The sequence below is a fragment of the Bombina bombina genome, chromosome 1 (genome assembly GCF_027579735.1).
Source record: "Bombina bombina isolate aBomBom1 chromosome 1, aBomBom1.pri, whole genome shotgun sequence".
Taxonomy (NCBI): Eukaryota; Metazoa; Chordata; class Amphibia; order Anura; family Bombinatoridae; genus Bombina; species Bombina bombina.
The window spans coordinates 414244652-414272068 of NC_069499.1; the positions used below are offsets into that span (position 1 = coordinate 414244652).

Genomic DNA, 27417 nt, shown 5'->3' on the forward strand with positions numbered 1-27417 from the left:
ATTCTCTTTGCCTGTGTTAGTAATAGGAAGAGGTAAAGTGAGGTGTTAGTTTTAGATTCTTCAATCAAGAAGTTTTTTTTTTTTAAATGGTACCAGTGAGTACTATTTTTCTCAGGGAGATTTGGAGATGAATATTTCTGCCCTGAGGTTGATGATCTTAGCAGATGTAACTAAGATCCACGTTGGTTCCCACAGAGTTCTGAAGGTAGTGCAAGAGAAATCTGCAGTGTGGAGAACGGTTTCATGCTACAAACAGCATTGAGGTATGTTTAGTCTTTTACTTCTGAGGAGATTTGGTGTATCAGAATTGGCTGACATTTTTCCCTGCAAGGGAAGGGGTAAGCAGTAGACCTGTACATAAAGGGTGTTACTGAAAATCCTGTGTTTATATTTGTATTTGACATAGTACTGGGCTGGAAACAATAATCAAAGGGACACTGGGAGAGGCAGCTTGACGTTTTTTATTCACATAACAAATAGTCAGTATGGCTGCAGTGTTACAGTAAGGTTTTTAGGGGACCAAACGACTTACTTTGCAAACCGCTTCCCATGCAGTTATACAGACTGATATGATCGACGTCCATGATGGACGGGGCCTATTTTCGCGCTCAGACGTGCAGTGTACTCTGACTGAGAAGGCAGCAGGCATTAGCTCCGGTGGGGCCTACACTTGTGTTCTGTGCACCGGATCATTGTCGAGTCATTTTGCAGTACCCTGGGGGCAGGTAAGGGCCACAGCAGAGTTGTGGCGAGGTGCAGGGGTCATTTTTTTCAATAAAATATATTTTGTGCTATAAAATGTCTTTTAGAGGTTAAATCACCCTTTGCTCTTAGGGTGCAATCATTTTTGGCCCATTTGAATAGGTATATCTAATTGCATAGCGTTATTTTAACGTTTAGGCAGTTTAGGAAAATTTGTGCGCTTTTTATTTTTTAAAGGAGCAGTACACATTTTTTTTTAAAATTGTTCAATCAATAAATAAAGTGTTTAAGGACTATTGTGGTTTATGCTAGTCTGTTCAACATGTCTGACATTGAGGAAACTAATTGCTCTATGTGTTTAGAAGCCATTGTGGAACACCCTCTTACTTTGTGTACCTCTTGTACTGAAAAGGCCTTACAATGTAAAAAACATATTTTAGGCAAAGAAAGTGTGCCTAAGGATGATTCTCAGTCTGAAGAGAATCAGGATATGCCATCCAATTCTCCCCAAGTGTCACAACTTTAACGCCCACACAAGCAACGCCAAGTACCTCAAGTGCGTCTAATTCTTTTACTCTGCAGGATATGGCTGCAGTTATGTCAACTACCCTTACAGAGGTATTATCTAAATTACCAGTGTTACAGGGTAAACGCAGTAGGTCAGGTATTAATGTGAATACTGACTCCTCTGATGCCTTATTGGCTATTTCCGATGTACCCTCACAGGGTTCTGAGTTGGGGGTCAGGGAATTCTCACTGATGTTTTTCCGGTTCCTAAAATAATTTTGGAAATTATTAAAAAGGAATGGGACAGACCGGGTATACCGTTTTCTCCTCCTACTTTCAAGAAAATGTTTCCCATATCAGACACCATTCGGGACTCCTGGCAGTCGGTCCCTAAGGTGGAGGGAGCTATATCTACCCTGGCTAAGCGTACAACTATACCTATTGAGGACAGTTGTGCTTTCAAAGATCCTATGGATAAGAAGATAGAGGGTCTTCTAAAGAAATTATTTATTCATCAGGGTTTTCTTTTACAACCTACAGCCTGCATTGTTCCAGTGACTACTGCAGCAGCTTTTTGGTTTGATGCTCTAGAAGAGTCTCTGAAGGTTGAGACCCCTTTAGAGGACATTTTGGATAGAATTAAGGCTCTCAAGCTAGCTAATTCTTTTATTACAGATGCCGCCTTTCAAATTGTTAAATTGGCGGCAAAAAATGCAGGATTTGCCATTTTAGCGCGCAGAGCATTATGGCTAAAATCGTGGTCTGCTGATGTGTCATCAAAATCTAAGCTTTTAGCTAGAGATGCAACAACTAATCGTCATAATCGATAATAATCGATTATAAAAATAGTTGTCAACGAATCTCATAATCGATTAATCGATTAGTTGGTTTGCAATTAGTTGGTCTGTGCACAACATCAGCTGCTTCACTCCAATGAACTCCTGCACATTGTATTGTGTTTTATGGTTATGTCCTTAGCCTAAAGGACGTCTACAGTCATTTTACTTTTCACTTTTTCAGGACAGTATACGTTTACAACTACCCCTGGCTTATGTGCAACCTAGATATAATAGTCATCATTTGGATTGTTTATATTAAATCTGGTGATTTGGAACTATGCTTTTCATGATATAGTGACAAGCTTGTTGTTTACACCTTGCCCCTAGATTGATGGGAGTTATTTAAATTGATGTGCACTATTATCTGTTTGCACAATTATTAGCAGATCGCTTGCTATTGCTGATTATATGTACTGTATAAATAAATGTGTAAGGCTTTGTCCTGTTATTGATATACAGTCCTTAGCGCTGCTGATTTTGTTTTTTATTGTTTTATTATATTTTTTAAAAAATTGTGATGATATGTACCAGATTCAACCTTTATAAGTATATATTCGTTATTTTTAGAGCGGACTAGATATTTCTCCTAACCTTATAGCTGGTTATTTACCATTGCATATAGATATTCAAGATATTTTTATGTTAGAATAAAGTCAAGGGTTACTTTATTGAGAGGCCCCTTGCCAAGGTAGAAAACACTTAGCATTGGTGAAGAGCTAACAAAGATAAATATCCCACTTTGGTGAAATTGGCAAAACCCTACTTATACACCTCAACAGCCTTTTCTCTGCTGCAGGAAATATGCTGCAAACAGAACCAGCTGAAAGAGTGAATAACAGAATGTTATTAGCAGTGATAGTCTAACGCTTTCTAGTTCTACCACTTTTCAAATAGTTTGTGGTTTGGTTTTGTTTAATTATAAAACTGTGCTCTTCTGCTTAAAAATTGAAGAAACAGTTGTGTTAATGTAAAGTTTTAGTCTGAAGTTTATATTTGTAACACTCATTATGTGGATTTTATTTAAAACATAGAAAACTATTATTGATTCTATTTTTATCCGATTAGTCGATTAATCGAAAAAATAATCGTCCGATTAATCGATTATGAAAATAATCGTTAGTTGCAGCCCTACTTTTAGCTATTCCTTTCAGGGGTAAGACCCTATTTGGGCCTGAGTTGAAGGGAATCATTTCTGACATTACTGGAGGTAAAGGTCATGCCTTGCCTCAGGATAAGTCTGCTAAGATGAGAGGTAGACAAAATAATTTTTGTTACTTTCAAAATTTTAAAGGAGTGTATCCTCTGCTTCCTCTTCCTCCACAAAGCAGGAAGGGAATTTTGCTCAATCCAAATCCGTCTAGAGACCTAACCAGGCTTGGAACAAAGGTAAACAACCCAAGAAGCCCGCTGTTGCTACAAAGACAGCATGAAGGGGTGGTCCCCGGTCCGGGACCGGATCTAGTAGGGGGCAGACTTTCTTTGCCCAGGCTTGGGCAAGAGATGTTCAGGACCCCTGGGCATTGGAAATCGTGACCCATGGGTATCAACTGGAATGAAAGGATTTTCTTCCAAGAGGGGGATTTCACCTTTCACGATAGTCTGTAGACCAGATAAAAAGAGAGGAGTTCTTACGCTGTGTAAAAGACCTCTCTACCATGGGACTAATTCGTCCCGTTCCAAAACTGGAACAGGGACAGGGGTTTTACTCAAATCTTTTCGTGGTTCTCTAAAAAGAGGGAACTTTCAGACCCATTTTAGATCTCAAGTGTCTAAACAAGTTTCTCAGAGTTCCATCATTCAAGATGGAGACTATACGAACAATCTTACCAATGATCCAGGACGGTCAATATATAACTACCGTGGACTTGAAGGATGCATACCTTCATATCCCTATTCACAAGGATCATCATCAGTTCTTAAGGTTTGCCTTCCTAGACAAACATTTTCAGTTCGTGGCTCTTCCCTTCGGGTTGGCCACAGCACCCAGGATCTTCACAAAGGTTCTAGGGTCCCTTCTGGCGGTTCTCAGACCGCGGGGCATAGCAGTGGCGCCTTATCTGGACGATATTTTGATTCAGGCGTCAACTTATCATCTGACGAAATCTCATACAGACACATTGTTGTCCTTTCTGAGAACTCACGGTTGGAAGGTGAATCTAGAAAATAGTTCACTAGTTCCAAGGACAAGGGTTCCCTTCTTGGGAACTCTAATAGACTTGGTAGACATGAAAATATTTCTGACAGAGGTCAGAAAATCAAAGATTCTAAATACTTGCCGAGCACTTCAGTCCATTCCTCGGCCATCAGTGGCTCAGTGTATGGAGGTAATTGGATTAATGGTAGCGGCAATGGACATCATTCCGTTTTCTCGCTTTCATCTCAGACCACTGCAGCTGTGCATGCATGGACAGTGGAATGGGGACTATGCAAATTTATCTCCTCAGATAAATCTGGATCAAGAGACCAGACTCTCTCTTCTTTGGTGGTTGTCGCCGGATCATCTGTCCCAGGGGACGTGTTTCCGCAGACCCTTGTGGGTGATAGTGACAACGGACGCCACTCTTCTGGGCTGGGGTGCAGTCTGAAATTCCCTGAAGGCTCAGGTTGTTTGGACTCAGGTGGAGTCTCTACTTCCAATCAATATTCTGGAACTGAGAGCAATATTCGATGCGCTTCAGGCGTGGCCTCAGGTGGCTTCGGACAAATTCATCAGATTCCAGTTGGACAATATCACAACTGTGGCGTATATCAATCATCAGGGGGGAACAAGGAGTTCCTTAGCGATGATAGAAGTATCCAAGATAATCCGATGGGCGGAGGTCCACTCTTATTATCTGTCGGCAATCTACATCCCAGGAGTAGAGAACTGGGAAGCAGATTTTCTAAGTCGTCAGACTTTTTCATCCGGGGGAGTGGGAACTCCACCCGGAGGTGTTTGACTCACTGATTTTCCAATGGGGCAGACCGGAATTGGATCTGATGGCATCTCGACAGAATGCCAAGCTTCCACGTTACGGATCCAGGTCGAGGGATCCTCAGGCCGAACTGATAGATGCCTTGGCAGTGCCTTAGTCGTTCAGCCTAGCTTATGTGTTTCCGTTTCCTCTCCTTCCACGCATGATTGCTCGGATCAAACAGGAGAGAGCTTCGGTAATCCTGATCGCGCCTGCGTGGCCACGCAGGACTTGGTATGCGGATCTAGTGGACATGTCCTCTCTGCCTCCGTGGAAACTTCCTTTGAGACAGGACCTTCTCATTCAAGGGCCTTTCCAACATCCAAATCTAAATTCTCTGCAGCTGACTGCTTGGAGATTGAACGCTTGATTTTATCTAAGCGGGGATTCTCAGATTCGGTCATCGATACTTTGATACAGGCACGTAAGCCTGTCACTAGATATGGCGTAAATATCTTTATTGGTGTGAATCCAAGGGCTACTCATGGAGTAAAGTTAGGATTCCCAGGATTCTGTCTCTTCTCCAAGAAGGATTGGAGAAAGGGTTATCAGCGAGTTCCTTAAAGGGACAGATTTCTGCTTTGTCAATTTTGCTTCACAAACGTTTGGCAGATGTTCCAGACGTTAAGTCTTTTTGTCAGGCTCTAACCAGAATTAAGCCTGTATTTATACCAATTATTGCTCCGTGGAGTTTGAATTTAGTTCTTAGAGTTCTTCAAGGGGTTCCGTTTGAACCCATGCATTCCATAGATATTAAATTATTATCTTGGAAAGTTTTGTTTTTGGTTGCTATTTCTTCTGCTCGCAGAGTTTCTGAGCTTTCGGCTTTACAATATGATTCTCCTTATCTTATTTTCCATTCTGATAAGGTGGTGTTATGTACCAAACCTGGTTTTCTTCCTAAGGTTGTTTCTAGCAAGAATATTAATCAGGAAATTGTTGTTCCTTCCTTGTGTCCTAACCCTTCTTCTAAGAAGGAGCGTCTGTTACATAACTTGGACGTGGTCCGTGCCTTAAAGTTTTACTGCAATCATCTGCATTATTCATTGTTTATTCTGGAAAACGTAGGGGTCAGAAAGCTATGGCTACCTCTCTTTCTTTTTGGCTGTGGAGTATCATCCGCCTGGCATATGAGACTGCTGGACAGCAGCCTCCTGAAAGAATTACGGCTCATTCTACTAGGGCTGTGGCTTCCACATGGGCCTTTAAAAACGATGCTTCTGTTGAACAGATTTGTAAGGCTGCGACTTGGTCGTCTCTTCATACTTTTTCCAAATATTCCAAATTTGATACTTTTGCTTCTTCTGAGGCTGTTTTTGGGAGAAAGGTTCTTCAAGCAGTGGTGCCTTCCGTTTAGGTCTCTGTCTTGTCCCTCCCTTTCATCAGTGTCCTGTAGCTTTGGTATTGTATCCCACAAGTAAGGATGAAATCCGTGGACTCGTCATATCTTGTAGAGGAAAAGGAAATTTATGCTTACCTGATAAATTGATTTCTTCTAAGATACGACGAGTCCACGGCCCTCCCTGTCATTTTTTAAGACAGATTATATTATTTTATTTTTACAACTTCAGTCACCTCTGCACCTTTAGCTTTTCCTTTCTCTTCCTAAACCTTCGGTCGAATGACTGGGGGTGGAGGGAAGGGAGGAGCTATATATACAGCTCTGATGTGGTGCTCTTTGCCACTTCCTGTTAGCAGGAGGTTAATATCCCACAAGTAAGGATGAAATCCGTGGACTCGTCGTATCGTAGAAGAAATCAATTTATCAGGTAAGCATATATTTCCTTTTTCTCTTATTCAGGTGGTGAGAGTCCATGATCCATTACTCCTGGGAATTACTCTTATTGGCCACTAGGAGGAGAAAAAGATTCCCAAACCCCAAGTGCTCTATAAAACCCTTCCCACCTTACTAGAAACTTGTTGTTTTTTTTGCCTCCACTGGAGTAAGGTGAAGAATGAAGCTGCCCCTGATGTTCTTCTGTGAGAGGGATTCTCAGACTCATTTGAGGCCTATTTTGCCTCAGAATTCTGATGTTAGCTGAAGGGATGTATTGGGGGTATGTGGTAATGACATAAATACACCTAATGGGAGTTAGTCACAAGCTTTCCACAGGTGTTGCAGGGACCTGTCCTTAGCCTCCTGCTGTTGGGTCTTCTGTGTACTCCTATTCCATATCCTCTACTGTTATGTTTCATCACTGCTTTGTTTATCTACTGGATCCCAGTTAGAAGATGTCCAGTAGTTGGTTGCCCATGGGCAAGTCAATATTTTCTATTTAACCAGTTGTGCTATATAGTTTGTACACTATTGTATGCTGTAGCCTTAATGCTCTATTCCGCTTAATTTTTGCGTGCGGGTATTGATGTCACATTAGTACATGTAGGCTCCTTGAATTTGCACACCTCTGCTCGTCAGTTTGCCAGGTTTGTGCATGCCAGGTAGTTGACATAGCACATTCTAACTGATTGGGATAGGTATTTTTTGGTGCACTTCAGTCAATTTATTTACCTTTATATGCATGTTCCTTATCTGTTTTGAGCTTGCTATCAAGTTATTTAGTGCAATCTGTTCTCCTGTGTGGTTTTCTTCCTTTTTGGTGTCGGGTTAGCGCACTGCCACTTTGCTTTTTTGATTTTCCTTTTGCTTGGAGGGGGGAAAAGTTGTTTTGTTTTTTTCCTCCCTTGCTTCAAGAGCCCTTTTTAGGGCTAATTCCTCTGAACACTTTTCTACCAATGTGAAATGTGTATATTGTAATTTTGCTGTTTCCTCCAGCTGTGCAATCCTTGTCTAAAAGTTATTATGCATTCTAATCAGACTAATGCTGCTCTTGCTTCTAAAGGTAGCTGTCCTTCTACTGTTTGTTCCACACAGGGGAGTTCTACAGATTTTTCTCCAGGATTCCAGAATTCTGTACGCTCTACTGTATCCGAAATGCTGGCGGCTATTCCCCCTTCAAGTTAGCGTAAAAGGTCAGTTCATGATTTATCCTATGTGCAAAAACCTTCTAGATCAGCACTCTTTTTTTTTCACATATCAAGTCCATCACAGAGTGGGTGCAAGGGTGTACAATATGGCCTATTGAGAAAATGCTCCTTTAATGTTAAGTGGAAGTCTTTCTTTAAGTTAAACTGTCCCTTCAAGTGAATACATCTTTATGGTGTAGATAAATACTATATCTCTATTAGATAACAACATTGTATGTTTTTTCTTCCTCAGTTTTGTTTTTAACCAGGACCTTATACATGTTGTGGGGCTACCTTTTTGGTTTAATAGTTGTAATAAAATTGAGCCTTTGATTGTATTGATTGATTTTTGTTTTTTTAATTGGTTCTGGGTTTATATGGTTATGTTTTTTTTCAATGTGTAACTAGCTTGACAAAGGGTCTAGTGCCCGGAAATGTTGCTCTTTTCTTGCTAATGAAGGAGTTCATACCTTACCTTTTTTTTTGTTCCTAAGGTATCTGAGGACAAGTCTGTTAAACGTTTGGATTTAATTTTTAAACGTACTGCTAAGTCTAACGAGGTTTTTCCTATCCCTAATGCTGTTTTTTATATAGTTTCTAAGGATTGTCTAAGCCTGGCGGCCCCTTCAATCCTTCAGCTAGGTTTAAGAAAACGTATCCTTTGCCAGCTTCTAATGTTAAGCTTCGGTAAACAGTTCCTAAGGTCGATGGGGCTATTTCTACCTTGGCTAGGCATACTACAATTTCTTTGGAAATATAGTTGTTCATTAAAGGATCCTATGGATAGAAAATATGTATACTTTCATAGTATAGTAGCTTTCAAGCAAGCAGGTGCTTTTATTAGACCAAAAGTTAGAATTGCCTGTGTGGCTGCAGCTTCTTTTGTGTGGTTGGTTAGCCTTTCTGAGCGGTTTTCGCAGGATTCTGCTAGTGAAGATTTTCTTAATCGTTTGGGTCGACTGAAATCTGACAGTTCTCGCCATTTGTGATGCAGTTATTGACATACTTAAGATTAATATTATTAGTATATCATTAGCTGTTCTTTCTAGAAGGAGTTTGTGGTTTCCTCGTCGGCTTATATGGTTTCCAAATCCAATCTTATTTCTCTTTCTTTTCAGGGGAAGATGTTGTTTGGTTCTGTGTTAGATTCTATTATTTTTACTGTGACAGAAGGTAAGGGATCTTGTCTTATTCAAGACAAGAAATCCAAGGGTAAATTTAAAGCTTCTAATTGTTTTTGCTCCTTTCGTCGGAGTAAGTAACAAAAATCTTCTTCGTCCTCTGAAACAAAGATGTTCCAGTTCGGCATGGAATCCAAGTTAAAATTGGAACAGATCTAAGCAATCTAAGAAACCTACTCCCTCATCCAAGTCAGCACAAAGTTGTGGACCCCAATCCAGATACTCTGGTATGGGGCAGGTTACGGCTTTTTCATTAGGTTTGGTCTCAGTCTGTTCAGGGGTTCTGAATATAGTTCCTCAAGGTTATTGAATATGGTTCAGGGTGGGGCCTCCCAGAGGAAGGCTTTTTCTGTCTCATGTTCCAAAGGCTCCTTTAAAAGCAAAATCCTTCTTTCAGTCAGTTTTGGAGCTGGAATCCTTCAGAGTTATTGTTCCAATTCTGGAACAGGGATTGAGTTTCTATTCAAATCTCTTCATTGTTACAAATGGTTTTTAAAGCTCTGAGCAAGTTTCTCAGGGTTCCTACTTTCCAAATTCTTCAGTTTATGTCCACAATAGATTTAAAGTGCCATAAAACATGCTGAGATCTGTGCATATCCTAAAAGGGCTAATTAAGTAAAACATAGCATCATTTTTTTTTTTTTTTAATTGCTGGCAAGTATTTTAAAATAATTTTCAAAAACAAACAAAAATACTTTCCATAGCCATGCTGTCTGGAGTATTCTGATCCACCCCCTTATCAGTGTTTAGCATCAGAAACACAGGCATTGTATTTCAAATTAGTTCACAGCAGCTTATTTGCTTCTAGGCATGCTCCAGCAGATGAGTGTTAAAGTGTTGCATTCTACCAAATCAAAGGTGGATATAGATGCAGCCATAAAATGAATTGTGTCGGGGGAGTTAGAGCTGTACAATTAGGAAACTTAAAATAAAGGGTTAATGGCGAGGTACTGCAGTATAAATTTGCAGGTAAAGTAATTGAAGTACATATTATTATATTTTGTCTCTATCCCAACTTGTTTTATGTCCCTTTAAAGAATGCCTACCATCTTGCTCCTATTCACATGGATTATCAGTTTCTAAGGTTTGCATTCCTGGACAAATATTTTCAATTTGTTGCTCTTCCATTAGGTCTGGCTACTGGTACCAGAATATCTTCAAATGTTCTGGGTACTCTCTTGTCTGTGGTAAGAGCCCATGGTATTTCAGTGTTTCCTCACCTGGATGGTATCTTGGTACATGCTCCATCTTTTCATATAGCAGTAGCGCACACCAACAGACTTTTGTTGTTTCTTCAGCAGTGTGGTTGGAGAATCAATTTTGCAAAGAGATCTCTTGTTCTCCAGTCCAGAGTAAGCTTTTTATTCAGGTGGGTCCTCCTAAACAGATTACTGCCCATTCAAGCAGATCAGTTGCCACATCTTGGGCCTTTAAGAATTAGTCCTCTGTGGATCGTATTGTAAAAAAGGATATATATATATATATATATATATATATATGTGTGTATATATATATATATGTGTATGCGTGTATATATATATATATGTGTATGTGTGTGTATATATATATATATATATAAAATCATGCTTGTCCCTCCCTCATTACTCGTGGACTTCACTGTTTGGTTATTAGTTCCCAGGAGTAATGGATTGGCCTGTCACCACCTGTATGAAAGAAAACATAATTTATGCTTAATTTCTTTCATGGTGGCAAGAGTCCGCAAAACTCCACTCTGTTTTTTCTTCTGTTGGTAGCTTTTTCTTTTTGCACCTCTTTTCCTTCCTAAGATAGGGAGAATCCACAGCTTCATTCCTTACTGATGGGAAATACAACACCTGGCTACCAGGAGAAGGCAAAAACACCCCAGCCAAAGGCTTAAATATCCCTCCCACTTCCTTATTACCCCAGTCATTCTTTTCCTTTCGTCGTGTTAGGAAGTGGCAGTGAAGTGGCAGAAGATTCGGAGAGTCCTGAAAGATGGTATCTGCACTTCGAGATAGGACTGGAGTTTTAAATAGTCATGTCAACCTCTCAGTGGGAGTATTGATGAAAGTTAGAGTCTGGAGATGCAGGGGAAAGTTTTTCTGCAAAACCATCTAGACTACTGCTAACAGCTCGTAAGCAATCAGTGTTGACGAGTTTCACTGCCTGCTTTCTCTCACTCAAGTCCATGCCAGGAGCGCTGCTATTAGACTGTCACACTTGAGAGGCTGTGTTCTGTTCCACAGCATGGATCCTGGAGCTAAGATCATTTCAATTTTTTACAAATAAAACACTATAACAGGGTCACAGTGTGACTCCTTTATACCTTCATAGGATCCAGGGTTAATATCCTCTGAAGAGGGTTTATTGAACAGTTGTGGTTAATTAATCACTGTATTAATAATTTACATGCTGATTTTTTCCTGGGCTGATAGACTGTGTTTTTGGCTGGAACAAACAGGTTTCACTTTTAAGTTTCAAAGTTTTTGAAAGTATTGTACATCTCCTATTACTTGCTCTACTTGTAATAACAGGGGAAGTACTGTCTTGCACTTCATGTAACCGGGTATGGTCTACGTTCATTTCCTGTATTCCGACTGAGACTTGAACCTGAGGAGAGCGCTTCCTCTGTTAACTGGGTCTAGGAGGTGGTGAGTGCCCCAGCCATTGGGCATATAATGGTGCAGTTTTCTATAATAAAAAACATTTTTATTTGTGTCCTCCTGTGGGTATAACCTGAGCTATGGGGGACTCTGACATGTTAGAAGGTACTCCTTCTGTACTAAATCATACCTGTTTATATTGTGAGGAGGCCTTCGTTATCCCGCCCACTCAATTATGTTCCACATGCCTTAACACCATTATAAAGTCTAAGAAGGTAGACAAGACTGCTAAGGCTCTTAGTCCCTCTGAGCTGTCTACCTCTCAGGACTCTGTGTCCCGTAAGATTACTACCCTTGCTACATTATCCACTCCACATGCAGTTCCCCGTAGCACATCTAATCCTCCATCCGGAGGGGGCCTTCTTCCTGCGGACTTTGCCGCGCAGTTACAAACTGCGTTGTCGTTGTCGCTCTAACAAACGCAAGAGAAAGGTTAAACATAGCTTTCCTGACCCGGAGTCATCTAAATATTTATTGGATTTAGCTATTATGTCACAGTTATCCGATGATGAGTTAACCCCTGTAGCTTCAAAAGGGTGATCTTTCTGGGTCCTTAGCATCTAAGCCTCATGCTGCGTGAAGAACCTATGATACCTAAATTAGACACAGTTTACGAAGACAGGAAGAGTTCCTTTTGACTTTTCCTGTGCCGGTTAAGATGGCGAACATTTAGGGCTGAAACAACTAATCGACTAAATCGATAATAATCGATAATGAAAATAGTTGTGAACGATTTTCATTATCGATTAGTTGGTTGGTCGATTAGTTGAGCTGCTTGCAGCACGCAGCCACACTAGAGAAGGCGTGCTCAGCGTGGAAGAGATCAGAGAAGACCTGTGGGAATAGAGAAGTCAGAAGTGCGATAGTTCTTTGCTGCAAGGTGGATATCTATTGGACATCGGCAACACTGCATCACATAACATAACCTTTTTTTCCTTTGCACACTGGAGAATTTAAAATATAATCCTTCCTTCCATATACATGCTGATAACCCTAAGGCAGGGATTTTCAGGTATCGGCATGTATATGGAAGGCAAATGTGTCAGGAGGTTCTTCCTATTTATGTACTTACAATAGATATAGCACAAAATAAATTAATTTCAGTATATGATTCAGACAACAAGTTACAATGAGTAAGTTTTCATTGAAACCGAACTGAGCTTCTCTTGGCTTTAGAGTTTAGATCATAAAAAAAACAGAGTCAGACCAGAGCTAATGGCTTTATTTCCCCCTGGGCACCTCGGCCCCTCCCCTTCCATGCGATCCGGTGCTCGCGATCTCCCCACACCCCATGCAATCCTAACAGACAGCTCTTGAAAAAAATATTAAAAAACATCAACTGCTGACTGCATACAACACTGCTGATTTCTGGTGATGTGCGTATATAAGCGACTTATATATGCACATCACCAGAAATCAGCAGAGTATCTGAGTTATTTTTCCTATTTTGTGAATAGAATAGCATGCATAATTTATTTTTGGAGGATATCTAAAATGTAATAAAAATATTTAAAACAATCTGAGCACAAATACAAATTGTGTATATATTATGCTTGTGTTGTGTGCACTAGTATATATTAGAATAGACTAGAATCAGACTAACTCCCTCCCACCCTGCAGTCATCCTGTGCCCCCAAAATCAGATTAACCCCCATCCTGTGCCCCCAGAATTGAGATGAACTCCCTCCCTTGTTGTTGTGTTTTTTTTCTTTTTTTATGGGTGTTATTTTTTTTTTATCCGATTAATCGAAAAAATAATCAACCAACTAATCGATTATTAAAATAATGGTTAGTTGCAGCCCTAAACATTATTAAGATCAAATGGGAAAGAATTGGTTCTTCCTTTTTCCCCTCGTCTACTTTTAAAAAGTTGTTCCCGGTCCCGGACTCTCAAATGGATTTGTGGGGCTCCATTCCTAAGGTGGATGGTGCTATCTCTACGCTTGCTAAACGTACTATTATACCTCTTGAAGATAGTTCTTCGTTCAAAGAGCCGATGGATAAGAAAATGGAAACCTTTCTGAGAAAGATGTTTCAACATACAGATTTTTGTTTCAACCGGCGGCTGCAGTTGCCGGAGCGGCTACCTACTGGTGAGAATTTTTGTCTGAACTCATTGAGTTGGAGTTTCCCTTCGAGGATATTCAAAGCAGAATTAAAGCTCTGAGAATTGCTAATTTTTTTATCTGTGATGCGAACATGCAAATTATTCTCCTAAATGCAAAGGCCTTTGGCTTTGCGGTTCTAGCCCGCCGGGCGCTCTGGTTAAAATCTTGGTCTGCAGATATGACTTCTAAGTCCAGACTGCTTTCTCTTCCCTTACAGGGAAATATTTTATTTGGTCCAGGCCTGGACTCCATTATTTCTACGGTTACCGGAGGCAAGAGTGCCTTCCTACCGCAAGATAAGAACAAGTCTAAGGGATGACAATCTTCTAATTTTCGTTCCGTTCGTTCTCACAAATCCCAATGACAACAATCCTCCTCCAAGCCTGAGCAACCCAAGAGTACTTGGAAGCTGGCTCAGTCCTGGAATAAATCCAATCAGAATAATAAGCCCGCCGAAAACAAATCGGTATGAAGGGGCGGCCCTCGATCCGGGATCTGATCATGTAGGTGGCAGACTGTCTCTTTTTTCAGATGCCTGGTTAAGGGACGTACAGGATCCGTGGGTCCTGGAGGTGGTATCTCAGGGATACAAGATAGGCTTCAAATCTTATTCGCCAAAGGGCAGATTCCTTCTCTCGAATCTGTCTACCAGACCAGACCAGAAAAGAGGGATGCCTTTCTAGGGTGCGTTCGGGATCTATCCTCCTTAGGAGTTGTCCCGTGCCTATCAATTAAAGAGGTTTGAGGTTTTATTCAAATCTTTTTGAGGGAAGGAGGGAACTTTCCGCCCAATTCTGGAGTACCAGGGTGGAATTCCTGGGTACTATAATAGACTCCATATCCATGAGGATATTTCTAACAGACCAGAGACGTTGCAAGCTAACTTCGGCATGTCTTGCCCTCCGACCTCCTTGAGACCCTCTGTGGCTCAGTGTATGGAGGTGATTGGTCTCATGGTGTCCTGCATGGACATCATTCCTTTTGCCAGGTTCTGCTTAAACCTTTACAACTGCGCATGCTGAGGCAGTGGAACGACATTCAGATCTTTCTCAACAGATTGTATTAGACAGCCGGTCGAGAGAATCGCTCTCTTGGTGGCTTTGTTCAGATCATCTGTCCCGAGGGGCATGCTTTTTAAGACCATCCTGGGAGATTGTGACTACGGACGCAAGCCTATCTGGATGGGAAGATGTTTGGGGTGCCAGGAAGGCACAGGGGTTGTGGACTCAAGAGGAGTCCTCCCTCCTGATCAATATTTTGGAACTACGGGCAATCTTCAAGCCCTTGAAGGCTTGGCCACTTCTGGGTTCATCCCAGTTTATTAGATTCCATACAGACAATATAACCTCGGTGGCTTACATCAACCATCAGGGGGGAACCAGAAGTTCCTTGGCGATGAAGGAAGAATCTCAGATTCTGGAGTGCGTGGTGGCCCACAGCTGTTCGCTGTCAGTGATCCACATTCCTGGTATATACATCTGGGAGGCGGGTTTTCTCAGCAGGCAATCCTTCCATCCAGGGGAATGGTCTCTCCATCCCGAGGTGTTTGCAGAGATATGCAGCAAGTGAGGGACACCGGAGATAGATCTCATGGTGTCCTGTCTCAATACCAAGCTACCCAGGTACGGGTTGAGGTCGAGGGATCTACTAGATGCACTAGCAGTGCCCTGGAGGTTCAAACTCATATATCTTTTTCCTCTATTAGCGCTTCTTCCTCGAGTGGTGGCCCGCATCAAGCAGGAGTGGGTATCAGTAATCCTGATTGCTCTATCGTGGCCACGAAGGACATGCTTTGCAAATCTAGTGGGGATGTCCTTATCTCCTCCGTGGAAGTTACCTTGTTGCTGATACAAGGTCCATTTGTTCATCAAAATCTAGATTCTCTGAGGCTGACTGCATGGAGATTGAACGCTTAGTCTTAGCCAAGAGAGGTTTCTCTGAGAGTGTCATTGATACTCTTATTCAAGCTCGTAAACCAGTTACTCGGCGTATCTACCACAAGGTGTGGAGGACCTACTTATTCTGGTGGGAAGAGTGTGGTTTTTCCTGGCACAGAGCTAAGGTTGCCAGGATCTTATCTTTTCTCCAGGATGGACTGGAGAAGGGCCTTTCTGCTAGTTCCCTGAGGGGACAGATTTCGACCCTGTCAGTTTTATTGCACAAGAGACTGGCTGAGCTTCCAGACGTGCAGTCCTTTAAGGCTCTGATTAGGATCAGACCTGTGTTTAGATCTGGGGCTCCTCCTTGGAGCCTAAATCTTGTTCTTCGAGTTTTGCAGCAGGTTCCGTTTGAGCCTCTGCATTCCGTTGACATTAAATTGTTATCTTGGAAGGTTCTCTTTTTATTGGCTATTGCCTCTGTTTGCAGTTTCTGAGATCTCTGCTTTGCAATGTGAGCCCCCTTATCTGATTTTTTTTTAATGCAGATAAGGCAGTTTTACCTACTAACTTAGGTTTTCTTCCTAAGGTTGTGTCAGATCGCAACATCAATCAGGAGATTGTGGTTCCTTCCTTGTGTTCTAATCCTTCTTCATCGAAGGAGCGCTTACTTCACAATTTGTATTTGGTTCGTGCCTTAAAGTTCTATCTTCAGGCTTCTAAGGAGTTTAGACAATTTTCCTCTTTATTTGTTGTCTATTCGGGGAAGCGTAAGGGGCAGAAGGCTACTTCGACTTCCCTATCTTTTTGGTTAAGGAGTGTCATCCACTTAGCTTATGAGACAGCGGGACATCGTCCTCCTGAGAGGATAACTGCTCATTCCTCATGGGCCTTTAAGAACGAGGCCACTATGGATCAGATTTGTAAGGCGGCTACCTGGTCCTCCTTACATACTTTTTCAAAATGTTGCAAGTTTGATGTTAAGCAACTTTCGGTAGAAAAGTTTTGCAGGCTGTGGTGCCCTCAGAATAAGATCCACTTCTTTCTTCCCCCCGTTATTCATTCAATGTCTCTGGAGCTTGGGTATAGTTTTCCCAACAGCGAGGAATGAAGCAGTGACTCTCCCTATCGTAGGAAGGAAAACATAATTTATGCTTACCAGATAAATTACTTTCCTTCCGGATAGGGAAAGTCCACAGCCCCCCCCCCCCCCCTATTTTTTCTTGTCTATGTTTGGTCCCCTATTATTTATTTATTATTTTGGCACCATTTATATCATAATGTTTTTCCTAGAATGACTGGAGTAATGAGGAAGTGGGAGGGATATTTAAGCCTTTGGCTGGGGTGTCTTTGCCTTCACCTGGTGGCCAGGTGTTTTTTTTTTTTTTTATGTTTTTTTTTTCCCCTGCTCCTTATTTTTGCTCTTATTACTTTTCCTACCTTTCTTGCTTGGCTAGTTTTTAGTAAGGTGGGAGGACTTTTAAATAGCTCTTGTGGTTTGGGAATCTTTGCCGTCTCCTACTGGCCAGGAAAAGTAATTACTGGGAGTAATGGATCATGGACTCTCACCACCATTAAATAAATGAATTTATCAGGTAAGCATACATTTTATTTTTATTTTCAGGAGTTTTTTTATTTTATTTTAGACTTTTAGGGTCTTGCTTAAATGTACAGTCTACACCAAAATGATCATAGTTTAAAAAGATAGATAATGCCTTGTCTGCCCATTCCCCAGCTTTGCACAACCAACATTGTTATATTAATATACTTTATAATCTTTAAGCCTCTAAATATCTGCCTGTTTCTAAGCCTCTGCAGGCCGCCTCTTATCTTATGCATTTTTATAGCTTCTCACAGCCAAACAGTGCTAGTTCATGTGTGCCATATAGATAACATTGTGCTCAATCCCATGGAGTTATTCATGAGTCATTACTAATTATCTAAAATACAAGTCTGGAAATGTCTAAAATAAGGGGTCAGTCTGCAGAGCCTTAGATACAAGGTTTCAGAGCTAAACATGATATTAGTTTAACAGTTTTTGCTTATGCAAAACTGGGGAATTGGGTAATAAAGGAATTATCTATCTTTTTAAACAATAATATTTTTTAGATTAGACTGTCCCTTTAATTTATATCTATTGTGCAAATTACATTTACCAATGAAATGTCCTGCCTCTCATTATTCCAGCTACATCTAGATATAAAACTAAAGCGAAGCCCTACAGGAAGTCAATGATCTTTGTGAATTGTATATCTCTTCATGCAGTCTCACAGCGGATGTATATATATCTTTTTTTTTTTTCTTGTCCACAATCATCGAGCCAAAGATGATTCTATTGGTTTTTTCTTTCATTTAATATTTATATTAAGCGATTGTATGACCTTCCCCATAATCCATATGACGTTGATTAGTTATTGTATTCTGCTTTCTGTTTTATAGATGTAACCACAGGCATTACTACCAAACAAAGAACATCTGACTCTACACCACCCAATAACTTCCTTAGTCGAGCAGATCCAGAACCCATTACCATGTATTCTCCTGAACAGACATCTCTTCATGAAAGTGAGGGTCTGTTGTTGGCTTTTTACCTATTGACGTATGTTTCCTGTAATTTTTAATTTGTATTATTCTGGATAAGGCTAACCTATGCATTTTTCTGTGTTTGTTAGGATCCTTAGGTAATTCTAGAAGCTCAACACAAATGAACTCTTACTCTGATAGTGGATACCAAGAAACAAGTAGTTTTAATAACCAAAATTTGGGAAAGACTGAAATTAGACATCCGCATTCATTTTTAGGAACCACTAATAATCATGGGCTAAGGAATTCAAGAGCAGAAGGTCAGACCTTTGTTCAGGTAATTGAACTATATTTATTTATTTTAAGCCTTTTTAAGTGCAAGAATCTTTGCTTTCAAGTTATTATGCTTTATACTATGCTAGATATCCGTTTTCTAAAGGTAAATCTATCTGGATCGCAAGTTCTTTTTATGCTTTTCAGTATTTTCTGAAATGTTGTTACCAAGATTTAATAGGCTATTAAAGGAATAGGAAATCAAAATTAAAGTTGCATGATTCTAATAGAGCATGTAATTTTAAGACCCTTTTAAATTCACTTCTATTTTCAAATTTGCTTTGTTCTTTGGCATCTCTTGTTGAAAAATAATACGCACATATCGTACGCTAGTGGGAGCTGCTGCTAATTGGTGCCTGCACTTATTTGTCTCTTGTGATTGGCTGACTAGATGTGTTCAGTTAGCTGCCAATGTTCCTTCAGCAAAGGATAACAAGAGAATGAAACAAATTTGATAACAGAAGTAAATTGGAACGTTGATTGAAATTGTATGTTCTTAATCATGAAATAAAATTTTGGGGCTTCCTGTACCTTTAATTATAGATATATTGTTTCAGGAGGGTACCGTAGAAGGTTTAAATATTGCTGCTAATTGAAGTAAATATGTTATCAAGATTTATTTTTCAGAAATGATATAGAACTTTAAAGTAATTGTAAACTTTAGCTCTACTCTCAACAATATTTTTAAGAAAAAAAGTAAATGATGGGCACTTTCATTGATCAAATGATTGTTAATGCTAAAATATATGTTAATTTTCTTATACATTCTGCCGTTCCTCCTCCCGCAGCACATAGTCTTTTTCTGCGTAAAATGACGAATCACGCTGTAGCCAATCGTAATGTGCCCCCTTTGGCTTCAAAACCAGGGGCGTTACTATTAACTTGCTGGACGCCAAAGGGAGCACATTAGGATTGGCTACAGCGTGATTCGTCATTTTACACAGAAAAAGACTATGCGTTGCTGGAGTAGAAACGGAATGTATAAGAAAATGAAAGGGTGATTATATGTTTCTCCAACATAGGTGTGTCCGGTCCACGGCGTCATCCTTACTTGTGGGATATTCTCTTCCCCAACAGGAAATGGCAAAGAGCCCAGCAAAGCTGGTCACATGATCCCTCCTAGGCTCCGCCTACCCCAGTCATTCTCTTTGCCGTTGTACAGGCAACATCTCGACGGAGATGGCTTAGAGTTTTTTAGTGTTTAACTGTAGTTTTTATTATTCAATCAAGAGTTTGTTATTTTGAAATAGTGCTGGTATGTACTATTTACTCAGAAACAGAAAAGAGATGAAGATTTCTGTTTGTATGAGGAAAATGATTTTAGCAACCGTCACTAAAATCCATGGCTGTTCCACACAGGACTGTTGAGAGCAATTAACTTCAGTTGGGGGAACAGTGAGCAGTCTCTTGCTGCTTGAGGTATGACACATTCTAACAAGACGATGTAATGCTGGAAGCTGTCATTTTCCCTATGGGATCCGGTAAGCCATGTTTATTACGATCGTAAATAAGGGCTTCACAAGGGCTTATTAAGACTGTAGACTTTTTCTGGGCTAAATCGATTCATTATTAACACATATTTAGCCTTGAGGAATCATTTTATTTGGGTATTTTGATATAATAATATCGGCAGGCACTGTTTTAGACAAAAGCATAGGCAGAGCCTCATTTTCGCGCCGGTGTTGCGCACTTGTTTTTGAGAGGCATGGCATGCAGTCGCATGTGAGAGGAGCTCTGATACTTAGAAAAGACTTTCTGAAGGCGTCATTTGGTATCGTATTCCCCTTTGGGCTTGGTTGGGTCTCAGCAAAGCAGATACCAGGGACTGTAAAGGGGTTAAAGTTCAAAACGGCTCCGGTTCCGTTATTTTAAGGGTTAAAGCTTCCAAATTTGGTGTGCAATACTTTTAAGGCTTTAAGACACTGTGGTGAAAATTTGGTGAATTTTTAACAATTCCTTCATGTTTTTTCGCAATTGCAGTAATAAAGTGTGTTCAGTTTAAAATTTAAAGTGACAGTAACGGTCTTATTTTAAAACGTTTTTTGTACTTTATCAAGTTTATGCCTGTTTAACATGTCTGAACTACCAGATAGACTGTGTTCTGAATGTGGGGAAGCCAGAATTCCTATTCATTTAAATAAATGTGATTTATGTGACAATGACAATGATGCCCAAGATGATTCCTCAAGTGAGGGGAGTAAGCATGGTACTGCATCATTCCCTCCTTCGTCTACACGAGTCTTGCCCACTCAGGAGGCCCCTAGTACATCTAGCGCGCCAATACTCCTTACTATGCAACAATTAACGGCTGTAATGGATAATTCTGTCAAAAACATTTTAGCCAAAATGAACACTTATCAGCGTAAGCGCGACTGCTCTGTTTTAGATACTGAAGAGCATGACGACGCTGATAATAATGTTTCTGAAGGGCCCCTAACCCAGTCTGATGGGGCCAGGGAGGTTTTGTCTGAGGGAGAAATTACTGATTCAGGGAACATTTCTCAACAAGCTGAACCTGATGTGATTACGTTTAAATTTAAGTTGGAACATCTCCGCATTCTGCTTAAGGAGGTATTATCCACTCTGGATGATTGTGACAAGTTGGTCATCCCAGAGAAACTATGTAAAATGGACAAGTTCCTAGAGGTGCCGGGGCTCCCAGAAGCTTTTCCTATACCCAAGCGGGTGGCGGACATTGTTAATAAAGAATGGGAAAGGCCCGGTATTCCTTTCGTCCCTCCCCCCATATTTAAAAAATTGTTTCCTATGGTCGACCCCAGAAAGGACTTATGGCAGACAGTCCCCAAGGTCGAGGGAGCGGTTTCCACTTTAAACAAACGCACCACTATACCCATAGAGGATAGTTGTGCTTTCAAAGATCCTATGGATAAAAAATTAGAAGGTTTGCTTAAAAAGATGTTTGTTCAGCAGGGTTACCTTCTACAACCAATTTCATGCGTTGTCCCTGTCGCTACAGCCGCATGTTTCTGGTTCGATGAGCTGATAAAGGCGGTCGATAGTGATTCTCCTCCTTATGAGGAGATTATGGACAGAATCAATGCTCTCAAATTGGCTAATTCTTTTACCCTAGACGCCACTTTGCAATTGGCTAGGTTAGCGGCTAAGAATTCTGGGTTTGCTATTGTGGCGCGCAGAGCGCTTTGGTTGAAATCTTGGTCGGCTGATGCGTCTTCCAAGAACAAGCTACTTAACATTCCTTTCAAGGGGAAAACGCTGTTTGGCCCTGACTTGAAAGAGATTATCTCTGATATCACTGGGGGTAAGGGCCACGCCCTTCCTCAGGATCGGCCTTTCAAGGAAAAAAATAAACCTAATTTTCGTCCCTTTCGTAGAAACGGACCAGCCCAAAGTGCTACGTCCTCTAAGCAAGAGGGTAATACTTCTCAAGCCAAGCCAGCTTGGAGACCAATGCAAGGCTGGAACAAGGGAAAGCAGGCCAAGAAACCTGCCACTGCTACCAAGACAGCATGAAATGTTGGCCCCCGATCCGGGACCGGATCTGGTGGGGGGCAGACTCTCTCTCTTCGCTCAGGCTTGGGCAAGAGATGTTCTGGATCCTTGGGCGCTAGAAATAGTCTCCCAAGGTTATCTTCTGGAATTCAAGGGGCTTCCCCCAAGGGGGAGGTTCCACAGGTCTCAGTTATCTTCAGACCACATAAAAAGACAGGCATTCTTACATTGTGTAGAAGACCTGTTAAAAATGGGAGTGATTCATCCTGTTCCATTAAGAGAACAAGGGATGGGGTTCTACTCCAATCTGTTCATAGTTCCCAAAAAAGAGGGAACGTTCAGACCAATCTTAGATCTCAAGATCTTAAACAAGTTTCTCAAGGTTCCATCGTTCAAGATGGAAACCATTCGAACTATTCTTCCTTCCATCCAGGAAGGTCAATTCATGACCACGGTGGATTTAAAGGATGCGTATCTACATATTCCTATCCACAAGGAACATCATCGGTTCCTAAGGTTCGCATTCCTGGACAAGCATTACCAGTTCGTGGCGCTTCCTTTCGGATTAGCCACTGCTCCAAGGATTTTCACAAAGGTACTAGGGTCCCTTCTAGCTGTGCTAAGACCAAGGGGCATTGCTGTAGTACCTTACTTGGACGACATTCTGATTCAAGCGTCGTCCCTTCCTCAAGCAAAGGCTCACACGGACATAGTCCTGGCCTTTCTCAGATCTCACGGATGGAAAGTGAACACGGAAAAGAGTTCTCTATCTCCGTCAACAAGGGTTCCCTTTTTGGGAACAATAATAGACTCCTTAGAAATGAGGATATTTCTGACAGAGGCCAGAAAAACAAAGCTTCTAGACTCTTGTCGGATACTTCATTCCGTTCCTCTTCCTTCCATAGCTCAGTGCATGGAAGTGATCGGGTTGATGGTAGCGGCAATGGACATAGTTCCTTTTGCGCGCATTCATCTAAGACCATTACAACTGTGCATGCTCAGTGGAATGGGGATTATACAGACTTGTCTCCGAAGATACAAGTAAATCAGAGGACCAGAGACTCACTCCGTTGGTGGCTGTCCCTGGACAACCTGTCACAAGGGATGACATTCCGCAGACCAGAGTGGGTCATTGTCACGACCGACGCCAGTCTGATGGGCTGGGGCGCGGTCTGGGGATCCCTGAAAGCTCAGGGTCTTTGGTCTCGGGAAGAATCTCTTCTACCGATAAATATTCTGGAACTGAGAGCGATATTCAATGCTCTCAAGGCTTGGCCTCAGCTAGCGAGGGCCAAGTTCATACGGTTTCAATCAGACAACATGACAACTGTTGCGTACATCAACCATCAGGGGGGAACAAGGAGTTCCCTAGCGATGGAAGAAGTGACCAAAATCATTCTATGGGCGGAGTCTCACTCCTGCCACCTGTCCGCTATCCACATCCCAGGAGTGGAAAATTGGGAAGCGGATTTTCTGAGTCGTCAGACATTGCATCCGGGGGAGTGGGAACTCCATCCGGAAATCTTTGCCCAAGTCACTCAGCTGTGGGGCATTCCAGACATGGATCTGATGGCCTCTCGTCAGAACTTCAAAGTTCCTTGCTACGGGTCCAGATCCAGGGATCCCAAGGCGGCTCTAGTGGATGCACTAGTAGCACCTTGGACCTTCAAACTAGCTTATGTGTTCCCGCCGTTTCCTCTCATCCCCAGGCTGGTAGCCAGGATCAATCAGGAGAGGGCGTCGGTGATCTTGATAGCTCCTGCGTGGCCACGCAGGACTTGGTATGCAGATCTGGTGAATATGTCATCGGCTCCACCTTGGAAGCTACCTTTGAGACGAGACCTTCTTGTTCAGGGTCCGTTCGAACATCCGAACCTGGTTTCACTCCAGCTGACTGCTTGGAGATTGAACGCTTGATCTTATCGAAGCGAGGGTTCTCAGATTCTGTTATCGATACTCTTGTTCAGGCCAGAAAGCCTGTAACTAGAAAGATTTACCACAAAATTTGGAAAAAATATATCTGTTGGTGTGAATCTAAAGGATTCCCTTGGGACAAGGTTAAGATTCCTAAGATTCTATCCTTCCTTCAAGAAGGATTGGAAAAAGGATTATCTGCAAGTTCCCTGAAGGGACAGATTTCTGCCTTGTCTGTGTTACTTCACAAAAAGCTGGCAGCTGTGCCAGATGTTCAAGCCTTTGTTCAGGCTCTGGTTAGAATTAAGCCTGTTTACAAACCTTTGACTCCTCCTTGGAGTCTCAATTTAGTTCTTTCAGTTCTTCAGGGGGTTCCGTTTGAACCCTTACATTCCGTTGATATTAAGTTATTATCTTGGAAAGTTTTGTTTTTAGTTGCAATTTCTTCTGCTAGAAGAGTTTCAGAATTATCTGCTCTGCAGTGTTCTCCTCCTTATCTGGTGTTCCATGCGGATAAGGTGGTTTTACGTACTAAACCTGGTTTTCTTCCAAAAGTTGTTTCTAACAAAAACATTAACCAGGAGATTATCGTACCTTCTCTGTGTCCGAAACCAGTTTCAAAGAAGGAACGTTTGTTGCACAATTTGGATGTTGTTCGCGCTCTAAAATTCTATTTAGATGCTACAAAGGATTTTAGACAAACATCTTCCTTGTTTGTTGTTTATTCCGGTAAAAGGAGAGGTCAAAAAGCAACTTCTACCTCTCTCTCTTTTTGGATTAAAAGCATCATCAGATTGGCTTACGAGACTGCCGGACGGCAGCCTCCCGAAAGAATCACAGCTCATTCCACTAGGGCTGTGGCTTCCACATGGGCCTTCAAGAACGAGGCTTCTGTTGATCAGATATGTAGGGCAGCGACTTGGTCTTCACTGCACACTTTTACCAAATTTTACAAGTTTGATACTTTTGCTTCTTCTGAGGCTATTTTTGGGAGAAAGGTTTTGCAAACCGTGGTGCCTTCCATTTAGGTGACCTGATTTGCTCCCTCCCTTCATCCGTGTCCTAAAGCTTTGGTATTGGTTCCCACAAGTAAGGATGACGCCGTGGACCGGACACACCTATGTTGGAGAAAACAGAATTTATGTTTACCTGATAAATTACTTTCTCCAACGGTGTGTCCGGTCCACGGCCCGCCCTGGTTTTTTTAATCAGGTCTGATAATTTATTTTCTTTAACTACAGTCACCACGGTACCATATGGTTTCTCCTATGCAAATATTCCTCCTTAACGTCGGTCGAATGACTGGGGTAGGCGGAGCCTAGGAGGGATCATGTGACCAGCTTTGCTGGGCTCTTTGCCATTTCCTGTTGGGGAAGAGAATATCCCACAAGTAAGGATGACGCCGTGGACCGGACACACCGTTGGAGAAAGTAATTTATCAGGTAAACATAAATTCTGTTTTTAGTGTTTACAATCATTTTGATTAATGAAAGTGACCATCATAAGGATGGACGTTCTCCGTTGGATGCCATAAACATAGAACAATTGATAATTGATTGTTAAGTTGTGTGTTATTAATTAATTGATTGTTAAGTTGTGTGTTATTAGTACTGAAGTCCAGCGGAAGATGGAAATATATACCACACACTCAAATAGCACCTCTATGGCAGTACCTGTCTATCCTGCAGTAAGGCCACTCAGTCCATCACCAAAAACTTAGGAGAAAATACTTCTGTGTCCATAATTATTATTCCACTCACAAATCACTGGCATTGCCAGAACAGAGGGTAATGCAGGCCCCAGCCTCAACCATTCTCAACCATTTCATTCCTGCTACTAAACCCTAGGATGATGCTTCTCCTTCACAATTTCCAAAACAATTTTATTGTTTTTTTCAGAAGAATGACAATAGCAGAAGATAATACGGAACTTAGCAACAAAGCCACCAAATCTCTAAAATCTCATGAACAAATGTAGTCACAGCAGACAGAGCTTATTGGTGTAACAAATTATTCTGCCTTACAAGGTGAACCAGCCTAACAAATAGGACATAATTGGCTAATACATGTGTCTTCTTGTCTTGATATTTTGAAATTCTTGACTTTAAAATCAGAGATGGCACTGCATAACTTAACATTGGTGGTTGATGTGAATCACAACACCATATCCTTCTTCTGAATTTGAATATCCTGCAGAAAAGATATCACATATAGGTTTTAAAAGCAAGAAACATTTCTTAGTTTAAAGTTGTTGATGTGAGGGGACACCAAACCACTTAATCAGCACCATTGCCCTTTAGACTGATGTCAGTTGATCTCAGCCCATTCTTAGATGCTGAAAGTAATTTACTTTTGATACTGTCCTTTGCTTCCCATCAGTTGATAAATTACCTCATTTGGTTAAAATGACGAATCTTCTCCAAGTCCACACAATTTCTGCTTCTTAACAAGAAATTGCTTAAAAGATGGAGATCATTAGGCTTTAAGACACTCATGCAGAACCTTGACTTAGTAAATAAATACACATTTTTAGGCTAACTGCACAATCTTGGGATTCCTATTTTCTGAAAGAACATTGGAGACCGGTACATATGTAGGATCATGAATAAGAATGATATACCCAAGAGATTGGGTTTAACCGATGAAAAGATACTGACCTTGGCAGAATGGTTTAAAATCTGAGAAAGTAGAAACATTTGAGTAGGAGACCTCTGAAAATCTATACTTACAACCCAGGGAAACTAATTTCACTAAGGGGCTCTGAAAGTTCTGATAACATTTTAACCTGTCTCCTAGAGGGATGGAAGGATGGAATAGGAAAGCCTGGAATGTTATCCATGCTTGGCTTGAATACCCTACTTTATAGCCTTGATAATAGCTTCTTATTCATTTCATCAAAATTAATGTCCTAAATGATTTATTTTAAAGTACTTCTTGAGTTCCAGGTTCTCAAGCATAAGGGCTTTTTTGCTTCTAAATCCATATAGCTTTTGCATGAATATAATCCATAAACATTTAAAGTGAATGTCAATTTTGATGCTAAAGTGCCCGGTTTTTAAAAATTTGATTAAAAACAGGGGCACTTAAATTCATAAAAATTTACATTTCACTCCTGTTGTGAAATTTTTTTTACCTTTTAATCTTGACAGCAGCTCCAGCTACCTCCGGTCATTGCAAGCCATTTCTGACGTCAGAAATGATGGATAGGTCATCCTCCATTCACAGCTCCCCCCCCCCCCCCCCCCCCCCAGGAGAATCAGTGTCTGATTCAATGCCGTGATTGAAGGAAGCCGGATTCCTCATTTTATACCCAGGAAGAGGCTTTGCAACGGGTGGAGGAAGCTGGAGCGGCTGTCAAGTTTAAAAGGTAAGTTTTTTTTCTCAACAGGAGTGAAATGTA

At 41.2% G+C, this 27417-nt stretch overlaps 1 protein-coding gene across 7 annotated transcripts in view; it reads left to right on the plus strand.

Annotated features, from left to right (window-relative positions):
- Positions 1-27417, plus strand: part of PKP4 (plakophilin 4) — a 784378-nt gene that overhangs the window by 397656 nt on the left and 359305 nt on the right. For 6 of the 7 annotated variants that reach the window (XM_053698322.1, XM_053698321.1, XM_053698324.1 and 3 more), the window contains 2 exons: positions 18217-18348; positions 18450-18637. In XM_053698322.1, the coding sequence (XP_053554297.1) occupies positions 18217-18348; positions 18450-18637 (320 nt within the window). The remainder of the gene's footprint in view (positions 1-18216; positions 18349-18449; positions 18638-27417) is intronic. The other variant, XM_053698323.1, reaches the window with a different exon arrangement.